Source organism: Protopterus annectens, chromosome 10.part0 (genome assembly GCF_019279795.1).
Source record: "Protopterus annectens isolate FY-2018-M chromosome 10.part0, PAN1.0, whole genome shotgun sequence".
Taxonomy (NCBI): domain Eukaryota; kingdom Metazoa; phylum Chordata; order Ceratodontiformes; family Protopteridae; genus Protopterus; species Protopterus annectens.
This window is the reverse complement of record NC_056744.1, coordinates 1778873844-1778889363: the sequence shown is the minus strand read 5'-3', so window position 1 is coordinate 1778889363 and position 15520 is coordinate 1778873844. Positions and strand designations below refer to the sequence as shown.

The 15520-nt window shown below is 37.5% G+C and overlaps 1 protein-coding gene and 1 long non-coding RNA gene across 2 annotated transcripts in view; one reads left to right on the top strand and one right to left on the bottom strand.

Moving 5' to 3' along the window:
- The window catches only part of LOC122814017, a 193878-nt gene that overhangs the window by 143269 nt on the left and 35089 nt on the right, over nt 1–15520 (bottom strand). The gene's annotated exons all lie outside the window — the stretch shown is intronic.
- On the top strand, nt 275–2605 carry LOC122814015 (claudin-6-like). The gene has a single exon (XM_044086597.1). It carries the CDS (start codon nt 486–488, stop codon nt 1122–1124), a length of 639 nt encoding a protein of 212 aa, XP_043942532.1. The 5' UTR covers nt 275–485; the 3' UTR covers nt 1125–2605.

The following is a 15520-nucleotide window of genomic DNA, read 5'->3' as shown; positions in this document are numbered from 1 at the left end:
AATTATGAGCACGTTCTAAACAATTCAATATTTTTCAGAGTATCGTGAATTATTTCAGCATATTAAATGCACATCCCACAGATTACAACAAAACACAGTAGTATTTTTCTCTGCCTCTACTGACTTCATCCAGACCACCTACACACTTGATAGTATGGAAACCCCTCCCTAAAAATTCCCTTTTCCAGCCTGACACCAATCCCAGCTGAGAGGCTCCTCCACCTACAGCTGCTAAACAGCCTGATAAAAAGTCAGCACTGTTCTGAGTTAGTGACTAACCATCAATCTCAAGTACAGAGAGCTGTCATCCTTAGTGGTACCATTGTACCAAACCACTGATGCGTAGAGTTTCTATGAGATGGTTCCATGAACACTGCAGGACAATGCACAATGGCAACACACAGAGAAGCTTTTTAGGACTTGTTTTAACTTTTGAAAGACCTTTGAATCTGAAATAAACAGCAGGGAACTGTGCAAGGTGAGTCATGGCCTCCACAGGTCTCCAGATTCTGGGAATCGTCCTAACTGCAGGGGGACTGTTATCTGCCATAGTGTCCTGTATACTACCTTTGTGGAAGATAAAGGCTTTTGTTGGTGACAACATTGTAGTGGCAGAGTCGTACACTGAAGGATTGTGGTCAAGCTGCGTAATACAGAGTACTGGACAGCGACAATGCAAGGATTTCGATTCCATGCTCGCTCTGAAACAAGAGCAACAGGCAGCTCGGGCGCTGACTGTAACATCGATAACAGTTGCCATATTGGCTCTCTTTGTTAGCATCATAGGGGCCAAGTGCACCAACTGCATTGAAGAGAATCTCTTCAAGGCCAAGATAATGCTATTGGCAGGAACCCTGTTCTGCATTTCAGGACTTTTGTTTTTTATCCCTGTCTGCTGGTATGCCAACAGTATCATCCGAGACTTCTATGATCCACAAGTACTCCCATCGGAGAAGAGAGAACTGGGCCTTTGCCTTTTTTTGGGATGGGGAGCAGCTGGATTCCTTTTTATCGGAGGATTTCTCCTGTGTTGTTCATGTGAGCAAGCAGAGACAGATCATACCGGAAGGGCTCCACTTCCTGTTGCAAGTCCACCCAGTTATGACAAGAGAGACTATGTATAACCAAATAAATTTTCGATCCTACAACATAACACAGAATCCTAACTAACTCCAGAAAACTTCAGAAGGAACATTGTAACATGATTTTTAATATGTTTAATGTGTGACTATGCGCACATATATGTGTGTGTTTGTGCATGTGTGTGTGTGTGTGTGTTTGTCTTTGTCCGTGTGTGCATGTATGTGCCTTTATGTATAAGTGCCTGTACAGCCATGCCTGTTTTACAAACAGAATTCAAACTCTGTATACAGTGATTTAGAAACCAATGTGTTTTATTGTTATGTTAATGTTTTATTTATTTACTTGCACTATTGCTCACTGACTGATCCTCCTTGGCAAGGGTATTGCGTCAATTTTTACAAGGAAGGATGGATATGTTAGTACACATTATTTCTTTGCTACATTTCTAAACTAGGTATGTTGCAATTTATAATGAAATGGATTTGTACAGAAAGTTGCAACACATATTGCCTTGGTATCATAAATCCCTGAATGAAGGTATAGGTCTATGCATGCATTTATTTTCTGTTTACAAGATGATCTGTGAATTTTATGCCAGCATGTCTGAAAGGGAATGGACAGGACAGTAACAGACAACATTTTTATTTAAAAATGATGGCGTGTCAGCTAAAGTGAACTCTGTTATTATGTAGGAAGTGTGTGGTATAGTGACAAGGTCAGTCCAGACAATCTATAGCATTTATTTAAGCAGGTTATTTACCCAGTATTGTATAACCGAGAGTCCAGACTGCCTTCTTAATTGGTTCTGTGAGAATAACCATCCACAATGCTGCCTGCATAGGAAAAGTGACAAGGTTTAATGACACTGACAGGTCACTCACTCACTATTTCTCAGATGGACAATATGTGGTTGCATACAGAACAGGGAATTCTGTGCCAGTTGTTTACAATGTCACACCAATATAGATATTGAGATTAAACATTATTGTCTTGGACCTCTAAAGTGGACACAAAGCCCCATATGTGTTTCATTTTAGAAACTGAAGTTCTTTGGAGGTCATACCACAATTATTTGTGCTCCTAAGTATACAGTCTGTGGTGCTGCTTCCCAGGTAATACAAAAATGTGACTATTTTTATCTACTTACTTCCCTGGCAAAGTATTTAACTACCTTTAAGTCCCCAGATAATTAGATGTAACTGTCCCCACCCAATGTGTTTCCTAAAGAGTAGACATCAAAAAGTTCACTGGCAACATAAACTCCTCTCCTTGAAATGTCACGTTCCAGATATGTGGTTATTCATGTCTGCACAATACGTTGTTGTTGTAATCTTTCTCTTTTGTCACACCTTTTCTTATTTATCCACCCCTCTCAGACTGAACCTTCTTGCAAGGATTATGAACAGACAGAAAAACATCCCTTTAAGTAAACTACTGGGAATTAAGCCATTCGATTCTCAGCTAAAGCATCTTCTGTGTGGAGACATGCGTGAATGGGCGTACCTTCATTGAAGGTTGTGTGTCAGGGCTGGCAACTCGGTACGTAAAAATCTACTGCCAATCATTAGCAGACCGGAGTTGCACTGTGGCGACCCCTAACCGGGAAAAGCCGAAAGATACAACAACAACAACAAAAGAACAAAGAAAATAAATCATGGGGCACTATATTTATTCCCACCCCCCACCAGCTAAGTCTCAACTCTTATATTGTTTCCCTGGACTGGATTAGAACGCAGTTCTTTGCCTTGAGACCTAGTACTGGGCTGGTTAGTCACTTATGGCAGGCCAGACAAACAATGTCCTTCCTTGATTTTCATTGCTGCCCATCCAAACAATCTGCCAGGTTCAGAGAACATGAGATTCTTAATGTAACTTTATGGCATGTTGGATTTTATACTACACGATTAAAAAATGCACCCTCATTACCTCTGTTGATGTATTCACCATGGGGGGGGGGTACACTGACAATTCAGCTGCTCCCAGTAACTGAATGCTGAAGCTTATATGGGAGGCAAGAGGCATGAAACCACCTCTTTCCTTCCTACATTTTCCTTGCTTACCATAACCCCGGTCTCCAGGTTTCCAAACACTATGGTCACTACTGCCCTTAATGCCTTCAAAGAGCAGCTGATGTCTTCTGGTAGCTTTATAGAAACAAATCAGAGCCAGACATATATTTGTCACTGTCTTGGATTAGGAACTGTGGGCCTCTTGTCCCATTATTTTTAGTTTGGTTAATTTGCATTAAATTACACTGTTGATCCTGACAAATTCATTCAACTATTTTTCATTATTAACTGAGTCCTTAATGCGATGACCAAACAGCATGGTTACATGACAATAAGCCATGATGTCACAAAATAATAGTGATGACTTAATGGATGAAAACACTTATCATGACATCATATATAATTTTAATTTAAAATATAGTTTAATCTTTTGGGTTTGAATTGTGAAAATATTTTAATGAGCACGTGTGTGTGTGTGTGTGTGTGTGTGTGTGTGTGTGTGTGTGTGTGTGTGTGTGTGTGTGTGTGTGTGTGTGTGTGTGTGTGTGTGTGTCTGTGTGAGAGAAGGGCTAGGGTAAACAATAAACTGTAACTGGTTACAGTTTTGAAAGCTTCAGTCAGTGGTTAGCAGCTGAGTAAGCTGTCTGGAGGTTTTCCTTCAAGTCATTCACTTTTGAGCAGTCCCTTAAGGACCTTTCTGTAACACAGAACCCCCCCCACCTGATGACTCTATTTCTGGATCTGCCCCTTCTCCTTCTGTAAAGTGTAAAAGTCACAGGAGTGATTTTAAAAAATAACTTGCTTTTTGTTTTTAGAACAAGAGACAGCGGATGCAATATGACAACTTCCATCACTGTAACCATATGTTATTCAATGCAAAATGTTATTAAATTGCTGAGTGTTATTAATTTCTGCCAACTTTTTGTCATGGACTTATCATGACTTTTTAAAATTGTCACACATATAAACTGCTTTATCATCCAAGTTTAAAAAAATAGTATAGTACCCATTTTGGCACAGCAAGCAAGATGAATGCATGCAATACCTGCATACATACATACACACAAACCAGTCATAGGGTTGTGCCACTGAAACCTACAGCAGCATTTCCGGTATTACTACTTCACTTGTCATTTAACTGATTCACGGTGAAATGTTCTGGGAGAAGTCTGTCCTGTTACCTTTTAACTGCCCATTTTCAGAGGACAGGAGTTGGCCACTCCTGCTTTGGCAGTAGGACTTTTCTTGTCCTTTCTTATGTGAACAGAGAATGACACAAGTATATCATAGCCCTAGGATGTATTCTTTGACAGTATGCATGTCGTCGGAGGAATTGTGTTACTGAATGTCCGCTATCTCTACTTCATCCAGTCATATTGTGTTGAATAATTGTTGCTTGGTTCACAATTTCTTGAGGGATCATTACAAATCCATTTTTGACCATTGTGTGAGTTTGTGGGTGGTGAGGGGTCCATATCTAAAAATCTGCTAAAGTTTTTTTCTGAGTAAGGCCTGTGCTGAATCAGTGACCTATGAACTCTGTTCAGAGTTACTGACCTATGAACTCTATTTAGGTGAAGACAAGTGTTGACAAGCATGCCGTGAATTACATGTACCGACTATACAACCAATAATTTGCAACAATGCTTATTTTCATCTGCTTAAAGAATCCTTAATTCTTAAGGAAAATGTCAGAATATTTACAATAAGCTGCAATATCATCTCTTCATTGTGTCAGATTCTGGGTATTGCCCAAACCGTCAAGTGCATAACTGCCTAGCAACTTCAGTTGTACACTAGCCTGTTGGAAGATGAAGGCCTTCAATTGTGACACCTTCATGAGAGTCACTTTCTACATCAATCGGGTTATTCAATGCAAAGTGCCATACTGAGAGGGTGTGCTGTATGGGTTTTGTTTTCAAAATTGCTGTAAAGTATGATTATGAGGCAGCCAAAGAGACATTTCTCTTGACTTCATACCCTTGGCCATCTTGGAAGCTTTTTTAGACATCATTTTATGGACAAAATGAATAAGGTAACTGAACCTAAAATGCAAAAATCATTGACATACACCCTCATGGTCTCTGTTTTTCATCTCAGACTAATCTCCACCTACTGATATTCTGACATAATCATCTAAGGCTTCTGTAACTCATTGGTGTCTGCCATGTTGAAGGAGGTACTTTGGCCCACACCATTTCCCAAGATGTCAAGCTGGTGACTTCTTTCTGCTTTTAAGACTTTATGCTTTGTTTTCCTGCCAGTCAACGTGGTTACATTTTAAGAAAGCTTTTCATCCTCCAATACATGAAGGTGTACCAAGAATATTTATCCATAATACAAGATATCACTGCTCATGCATAGTTCTTTGAGCTGAATTGATTACTGAGAACTCTCAATAACATGTTTGAGGACTTCACTGTATCCTTATCTGATCTTGTAAACATAATTCAAATCTTCCATGAAATGTTTTTCAAAAACATTTATTCTTACATTGTGTTATTACTGCATCGCTAAACGTTATGGATCATAATTTTTGAGTCTGAATAAAAATATATAATGATTACTGCATTGCTAAACTTTATGGATCATAAATTTTTAGTCTGAATAGAAAATATATAATGCTTTGACAGAAAAATGAAATGCATAACTGTATGAATGAAAAATGCACTCCAAACAGTTTTGTTTCTTTCATTTTTTTAAATAAAAACAAAATAAATCAAAATGGTGACAAATTACTATTTATGCTTTTAAGCACACACAGCTCCACTCAAAAGCAAAGTGCTTAGTTTCAATGGAAGTGGTCATAATTTTACAAAAACTGTGTTAATATGTTATAATTGTGAGTTTGAAAGTGAATGACTAGAGGCACATAAATAAGAGAAAAGAGCGTACATCGGAAGAAGATTAAAGCAACTGGCGTAGGAAATGAAGAGTGGTGCATTTATAAAACCAGTTTAACCAGCACTGCACAGGTAAGACAGGTGTGATGCTGTGTGTACTATAACATGGGGGGTTGACAGTCATGTAACAATCATGCAATACATTTTACTTCTGCCAGGATTTGATCCTGTGAATAGAAAAATGAAGCCCCCCCCCCCCCAGTAACTATCACCACCAAGCAAAGAGTAAATTAACCAACTCCAGATAAGAAGTGAAACACTGCATAATCCTTGTTTAGGCACAGTTGTAGTTTACCAAGGGACAGCAGAAGTTTTAAACAGAAGTCCTGCACTGGTCCGAATGATACCCATCTGACACCACAGACAAAAAAGTAAATTCTATGTATTTTTTGTCACTTAATAGTAAAAGAGTGAGGTCATCCATAGAGCTGTTACCTCAAAGACATCACCACTAAAGCAATGCTCATATTGTGCAAACTTTACCCAGTGAAAAAATACTTTGACGAGAGATGAAAGAAACGTATTGCTAAAAACTTGGTTGTTTACTATCCAGCATCACTATATTTCATTGATTTATTTATATTTGTTTTCCAGATAGTGTACTGATCAATACTGACCAATTTCAGGGTTGGCCCAGAATTAATTAATTAGTCAATCCAGAAAATATGGGAGACATTGGTATCGCCATTTCCAAAGGCAGTTTCTTTCAAATTACAACAATTCAGAGAAAGGATATTTATCAAGCAACTGTAATCCAGGCATAGTGTGAGACAAGGACAGAGGAGGCTTCCCCTCACTACAGCGTATCCAGTGATCATGAAAGGTGAGGGAGCGAAGTCATTGGGGTGAGGGATGCCATCTTTAGAACAGTCAAAAACCTGACAAAACAAAGAAGCATCCTTTGTCCTACCCTTTTCAGTAAGAACATGTGCATTGCTTAAATAATCACTGTTTGGCAGCAGTCTTGAATGAACAGCAACTAATGTGATAGATGTAAAAGATAAACTAACATATAAACATTCTGTATATTTTAAAAGGTAATTTATAACATTTGTATTGTTTTCGGTCTAGCAATCCTACTGAGTAATGAGAATTGAAAGAAGGCTGTATAATATTTGTACAGTGTTGCTTGCAATGTGCACACAATTTTCCCCGAATACAGTTTCTGTCCATATCTGTAGTATTACTCACACTGAACATAGCAAGAAAAACGTATGAAATTTTACCACAGAGAAAACAGGGAAATTGGAGGACAGATCCATTATTTTACTTTTATTTAAAAAAGGCTCAGACATTTTGGGCTTTGTATACTTTGGTGAAATACAACAGGAGATTCTTGTGATCAGCCTAACTGTCTGCTAATAATCAAGTGTAATACCTCCCAGGAAGCCAGTTATAGCAAATAAAATACTATTTTACCAATATAATATAAATGCAAGTTGCAAATGTAACTCAAACAGTAAACGTTTTGGGAAAATGTACTCCAGAACAGTGATAGCTTTCTGGATGACTCCAAATTTGGTAAAAACCCAACAAGCATTCACCAAAACCAGATTTCTTGACAGAGACCCTGAATTCCTGACTGTCAGGAAAAAAATGAAAACTGATATCCCTAATGGGGGCCTGAAACCCTCTGTTAATCCACAGAGCAAGGCAAGGACAGTGTAATCTTTGGAGACTATGATGTATTTACTGCTGGTGAAATGTAAGAAAGTGATTTCAGAGCAGGCTGAAACCATGCATTTACCCAGAGGGACAAGTATACTATAAGGCAAGGACAGTGGAGGCTTCCCTCCCCTATAATAAACTCAATGATGGTGAAAGGTGAGGGGCTGACAGTACTGGTGACTAAAGCCAACCATGAGCTTGAAGACGCATGTCATTGATGCAGAACTTTGTGTTAGCTCTGCTCATTACCTTTGTCTCAGAATGCACAGATCTCGCAAACCTCTGGACTGCTTTCAGCAAATGTTTTTTTTTCTTTATACAGATTAAGTTCTTAGGTAGCTAGCATGCATGCTGTCCAGGACACTATTCAGGAGCCTAGTCCAGTTTTCACAATTACCCCAAAGCCCTGTCTGGTTAAATCACTTGTTTAAGGTCACACAGTAGTTAACTGGAGGCTAATGGAATCAAACCCTGTACCACAGGAAGCAGCTCACTAGCAGTTCATAGTATGAACCTTCTGTGCTAACTGCAGACATGTATGCTAGCCCAAGGATTTTTTCAGATGCAAGTCAACTTAACATGTATACATCAGATGTTGCAATTGCACATGATGTCATCATGGATGCATGCAATAAATGAATAGAAATTAGTGTGTGTGTGTGTGTGTGTGTGTGTGTGTGTGTGTGTGTGTGTGTGTGTGTGTGTGTGTGTGTGTGTGTGTGTGTGTGTCATACCTCTCAACTTCTTAGAGCAAGAAATCTGTATAATGTCATACATAAATGTGTGACAAAGGCCCAAAAATAGGATCAATTTTTAAATATTGTTCTAACACACTTAGGAAGTTGATAGAATAACAGGTTTTGCATTAATATGAATTTTTCTGAAGGGTATGAAGTCTAAAACTCAAAAGTCTGTCATTATTTTCTGACTTCAATCTTTAATGATTTGCCACTAATTTACCAGAAAATCACAATTTTGTGAACGGAAAAAATGTGAGGCACAAAATCTGGACATTCTGCCAAAATCTGTACAGTTAAGCGCTATGGCACTGCGTGCGAGAAATGCAGACTGAGGCAGCACAACTGTAGAAATGGAAAACACAATGTGCATGCAAAAGAAGACAAAACATAACATTAGTGAACCTAATCTAATCTATGTACCAGTAGTTCAACGTGTGTTTTATGCTGACAAAGTATTTGCTTGTCTTATGGAATGAGGACTAAAGTCTGAGTCACTCAGTGAGCCTGCTTTCCCACCCTGATACACTTCACATCCCCTAATTCCATCTCATGTGGCACTATGTCGGATGCATCTTTTGCAGAGGTGCCTGCTGAAATTCCAAAGATTGCAACTCTGGTTCAAAGAATAGTGCAACACCAGGATCAGGTGCACTGTCAATCCCTCACCTTTCACTCCAAGGTCACTGCACCTCAGAGAAGCACAGTGAAGTCAGAGTTTGTATACATAAACTGAAGGTGTAGGCCCTTATGCCTGGGGGTGAAAAGGGGGGACTACAAGGAAGTTGGGTATTTGTCCATTAATATATTTGAAAAGGTGTAAGTCATGGGCACTAAGACTCACTATATAGTTGAAGTACTTGATGCTCTTATGGGGTCATTTGCAAAGTAATTAAGTTAGGAAGCATAGAAAATGCAGAACATGAGCAGAATTCTAAACTTTTAAGGAAGCCATATCATCCCTGTACTCCTCCCTTATCACACCCATTATTGAGTACAATGCCCCCTTTGGCATGTACCTTGCCAAGCACATGCAGCAGCTGGAGAGACCACAGAGGTTCCTGACCAGGAAAATCCAGGGTCTCATACACCTGTCCTATACAGATAGGCTATAAGCCCTGTCCCTCAACTCAGTCTCGTACAGACTGCTCAGAGGTGACCTGTGTCTGGCATACAAGGCCATCTCAGACCCAGTCTTAATGGAGTTGCGGCATATCCATAAGTCAAAAGCCACAAGGCCTCAACCTGGTCTGTGACATTAATAGAACTTGTTGGCGGGATAGATTTGTGTCCCATAGACTCCCCCATCTGCGGAATACACTCCCTCTCTAGCCCTCTTTAAGAGGAACCAGGACGACTGGATGGGAAACAGAAAATACACCCCTGGGATCCACCTGTATCCCTGCTGGACATGAGAAACAACTGATGACTTTGTGGAAACACAGATGAAATTCTTGGTTAGGCTTATAAGGGCCTCTGGGCCAATAGGCTAGTATCATCTAAATGATTCATCTCCCAGGCCCATGCTTACACTTATCAAGGGTATCAGAACTTGTCAGAGATTTGGGATGCATGGCTAGGCTTAAAAAGGCCCTTGTGGTCGTTAGCCTAGTAAACACCTATGAACAAATGAACCTAAGTTTTAAAATTTTGGGGTTTTTTTGTTTTGTTTTTGTTTCTATTACAGTTTAGTTTTTGAACTTTCTGGACCTGCAATTTTGGGTTTTTAACATATTTATTTATTTAGACCATTTTCAGCCATGACTCAGGCATCATGGTGCAAGACACAAACAGAAAATTATTCAAAGAATAAAAAATACACTGAGTTGTACATACAATACATTTCTATGTTATTTACAAGTATAAATGTACATACAATACATTTCTATGTTATTTACAAGTATAAATGTAAGTGATATTACTATTTGCAGTATGTAACTAAGTATACTTGCAACACTTGCTAAAGCCAAAAACACTGCCTCTTTGGGGTCCCAACAACATCTCTGGTTGCCTTCTGACCAGTATGAGACATGACCTATCCAGATCACTTGGGGCACTCTTCATTTACAGGCTCGAAACAGGCTACATTCCATGTGAATGGAGGACCACAATAGTCATTCCCTCCACAAGGGATGACCATCAACTGACCTAGGGAACTACACACCCATCAGTTTAACAAGCCTAAAATGCAAATACATGGAATTAATTATCATGGAAATGACAAACAAAGATATTGGCAACCTACATGGACCTATCTCAATTTCACTTTGTTAAGGGAAAGTTGTGCCTACTTAAGCTGGTAGACTTCTTTAAGAGGGTCACCAATGAATGAGGGTAAAACAGTGCATATTGTGTATCGTTACCTGGCCAAGGCATTCATTATAATACCCAACTCAAGTATTGTTGACAAGCTGACTGAGCTAAGTATAACTCCCCACACAACTCACTGGATTGCTGGCTGGCTCACAGACAGGACACAAGAAGTCAGGATTGGTGAGAACATCTCCATCATGAGACCAGTCACTGGTGGAGTTCCCCAGGGCTCCATAGTGGGCCCTGTCATGTTTGGCATCTACTTCTCAGAAGTCAAGGCTAACATCCAAGACATCTGGCTCACCAAGTTCATAGATGACTGTAAATTTGAAGTTCATACAGATCACCCCAAGACACCAACATCTTACAAGAGAATTTAACTAAGACAAATGACAGGTGCCAAAGCCATAGCCTAAAACTCAGTGTCAAAAATAGTATTGTAATGCCCCTTGGGAAACTGTCAACCCAAGTTAATCAAAAAAAGTCACCAAGTTAAAACCTTAGAAATTGAAGAACCGGACCAACGAAAATGTTCCAATAGCAGCCACTTTATTCCAATCTTCAAAATTACAGTCTTTAAGCGTGCAAGATACTCATACACTTTTCGTCGCCTCCAAATATCGCAACTTCCTCAGAAGACAAATTGCTATTCTTAATCATACATTTAAATAGCAAATCTGTAGGTAATTAAAGACTGGTCATTTAATTAACTTTTAACCCTTTCTTATCACAAGTATAAATTACTTCTTTTCCAGTCTATTTAAATACAAGTCCTATGCTTGCCGCTGTAAGTAAACACTAAACATCTATTTAATGACGACAATGAAGAGAAATGAACAATGAATAACATAGATAATAAAAAAATTCCATTAAAATCATTAAAATCTTAAACTTTTAAACTTTTATAACCTATAGTTTTAAAACTTCATAATTTTAAAACATCAATAATTTTAAAACATTAATAATTTTAAACCTTTAATAAATTTTAAACTATCAATAATTTCAAATCATTCAACTACCAAGGGGGCAATGGCAGACTATATGTGTTGAGTTATTATTTTACTAATTTATAAGTTTGTAACTAAACCAGTTATGAAACGTAAAACATAAATCAACATTCAAATATCTTCACCAACAAGTACCATTATACATTTTAAAAGCCTGTGCATTTCAACTAGGCCTCAGCCGAGTGAAAATTATACCTAATTTACTATAAAATACAAAAATTCATAATTTTGAACCTTTTAACTACCAAGGGGGGAAAAAAACAAACTATGGATGTTAAGTTGTTATTTTATAATTAAACCAATTATAATGAATGTAAAACATGAATCAACATTCAAATATCTTAACAACAAGTACCATTATACATTTTAAACCCCTATATGTATTTCAACTATACAACACCTAAGTGAAAATTATACCTTATTTATTATCAAGTATAAATATTAATTTATTATAATAAATTAGCCTAATTCATTAAAATGAATATAATTACATCTTATTATTATTATTTATTCATTAATAATCCAACACTACCAATATAACTACAATTTTACCTTTCTAGATTTTTCAACCTTAAAATACATTTTATAGATGTCATCTCGTTTAAACCTGGTGGTTGATTGGCATTTGTCGTCAATTGCCAGATTAATTCCTTTCTTTCAAGTTTTAATGGTTCATAGGAACATCTACAATCTGGTATAACTTGGTCTATTACCTTAAACCTAAAGTTATGCCCTTCATTTAAATGGCAATGTCTAGCGAGGGCGTTATCCAATTTGATTTTTTTAATACTGTAAATATGCTCATATATTCTCTCATGTAGTTTCCTATCTGTTTTTCCTATGTAAAAGGCTAAACATTTATCACATGTTGCCATGTATACAACTTGTCGGCTACTACAATTAAACTTTTCCCCTATTTTATAAGTTTGGTTCCTTATTTTAAAGGTATTACCTTCTTCGACATATTTACAGTAATTACACATATTACATTTTGTCATTCCTCCATTAAATCTAACATTGGCCTTTTTACCTTGTAAAATTTCTTTGAAATTTATATTCCTCCTATAAACCAACTTCGGTTTATCAGGTAACAAATCCCTGAAGGCATTATCTGAAGACAAAAGATGCCAATTTTTATTCAGAATATTTTTAATATCGAATGCATCTAAGTTGAAACATGTAATAAAACTACAAGTAAGACCTAAACTTGCTCTTCTCTTTATTGGTTCTACTTGTTCGACATTTTCCGTTACTATTGATCCTAATATTGGGGAGTAAATCCCTTCCCACCTTTTATTTTTTACTTCTGTTGCTATATTAATAATGAATTCTATTGGATAACCCCTTTGTACAAAGAACTTCTCTAGGAGTTTACATTCATCCAAAAAGTCATCATCACCTGTAATCATCCTTGCCGCCCTAACATGCTGGCCTTTTACTACTGCTTTTTTCTGGGCCAGAGGGTGACTACTAGAGAAATGAAGGAACGTATTGGGATACATCTCCTTCCTATATATGGTAGCAACATATCTCTCATTTGTATAGTCTTTCTTCAAGTTCACATCCAAGTAATTAATATTATCTCTACTAAAATTAGATGTAAACTGTAGAAAGTCAGTGCTACAATTGAAGGAAGCCAAAAGCTCATCCAACCCCTCAACATTAGTTTCAACCACCATAAAAATATCGTCGAGAAATCTTGTATAAAAGGTAATTTTCTCCTTATTTCCTTCATTTTCAAAAATTGTGGACCTTTCCCATCGTGCCATTACTAAATTCGCGATGCTAGCACCGCATGGGGACCCCATAGCAACCCCGATCTTTTGATGAAAAATTTCTTTATTAAAAAGAATAAAGTTATATGAAAGGACTGTATCAATAAGTTCCTCTATAAGCTGTATTTCCTCAGTTGGTGCGCCTAGGACCCTCATCATGTCACCTACCCATTCAACTGCCTTTCTGTGTGGGATGCAAGAATATAAATCTTTAACATCTATTGTCACTAACAAGCCCGTAGCTGAGAAATGTAAGTCGTTAATAGATCTAAGAAAGGACCATGAATCCTTTGAAATTTGTTTCTCTAACTTAATATATTTCTGCAGTGTCCTATCTATTACTTTAGCACATGTGTAAGTCATACTCCCTCTCCCATCGACCAAAGGTCTCATAGGCGGATCTTCCATGTTTTTATGTACCTTGGGGATGCCAAATAGGACCGGCGTCCTAACTTGTGCTTGTTGTAAAAAGTTATATAGTGCACTGTCAATCCTTCTTTCTATGAATAATTCCTCAAACAAAGATTTAATTCTCCTCATCGCAATGTTCATCTCATTTACAGAGGACTTTACATACGTATCACTTTCCAAAATGGCTACCATTCTATCTTCATAATCACTACTAAACATTATTGATACTCCCCCTCCTTTATCGGGCTTCATTACCCGAATTGGAGCTTGTTTTAACAAGTTCAACAAGTCTCTTTCTTCTTTTGTTAAATTATGCTTATACTTATTTTTACTTTCTTTCAGATTCCTTAAGTCTATTTCCATAATTTTTTCAAATAGAAGTAGAGCAGGATGAAGGGGGGGGGGGGGTTATATACACTTGAAACAAGGAAGTCAGGTCTTTCGTTTAAATTTTCACCCATCAAAAATAATAGGTTTAGCTTCCTTGTAAACAGTTTTAAATCAATTAAAGTATGAGCAACATTAAATGTAGAACTTGGCACAAAAGTATACCCTTTACTTAATAAAGCAACAGTGTCTTCACAAATTTCTAAACTTGTATAGTTATAAATTTTAAAATCTAATTCAGCATTTGTTATAACTATACACTTTTGTTTGTTAGAACCACTTGGCGAAACACTGTCTACAATTTCTACCATTTCCTCCTCTTGTTCTTCTGATTCCTCTTGTTCTGGTAGTTGGGCTTCGAGGCTGAGCCCCGAAAATTTTGATTCCCAAACCTACCAGAATTATTATTATGTTGGTTCTGCCCATCAATATTGTTTATATTGTTTATATTTGTAGTGTTTCCCAACTGGGCAAGTCTTTCACTCCTTCTGATGCCATTATCATTATTAAAAGTTTGTACTAGTCGAGGTTGAGGTGAAACATGTATTTCAGTTTGTTGTACTACTGGGCCTGTTCTTTGTCCATCATGGATATCATTTTCAGACGCACTACCTTGTTCATTAGTTTGTGCATTAACAGGGCGGGGAGGGCGCGGATATGCTTTCCCTTCCCCATATTCTCTCACATCTCTGTCAATTTTCTTATTTTTAATGCCATTCAACTTTTTAATATGGTCATCAATACTTAAGAAACAACGGTCGTAGTCATATTGGTATCTACTAAAATGAATGTCAATTTTAATAGAATTGTCAATACCTTCCAATTCTACAAAAAGATTATCCACCATCTCTTGGTAAAAGGTACAAAACATTTCTAATAATTCAAATCCATGTCTGTCAAAAAGGGCCACAAGGGCTGTGTGAAACTGTGAGCCCTCAATTAACCCTGAAGGAAATTGCCAGTGCCTAAGACCCTTAGGAACTATCTTTAGTCTTATGCACTCACGAAAGTAGGCAATTTCCAATTGTAGCTTACGGATTTTTAACAATTTATTGTCAAATATATTCAACTTTTCATTTATATCATTATTTACCTCCGTTTCCGTTTGTGGGACATGATTCCTTTGCGCAGTATTAAAATTAAAGTCTCTGTGCAACCACGCTGTTAGCAGTTCGCGAACTGAATCTCCCCGGTTACTAGTTCGCTCTCCTTCTCGCTGTGTACTTG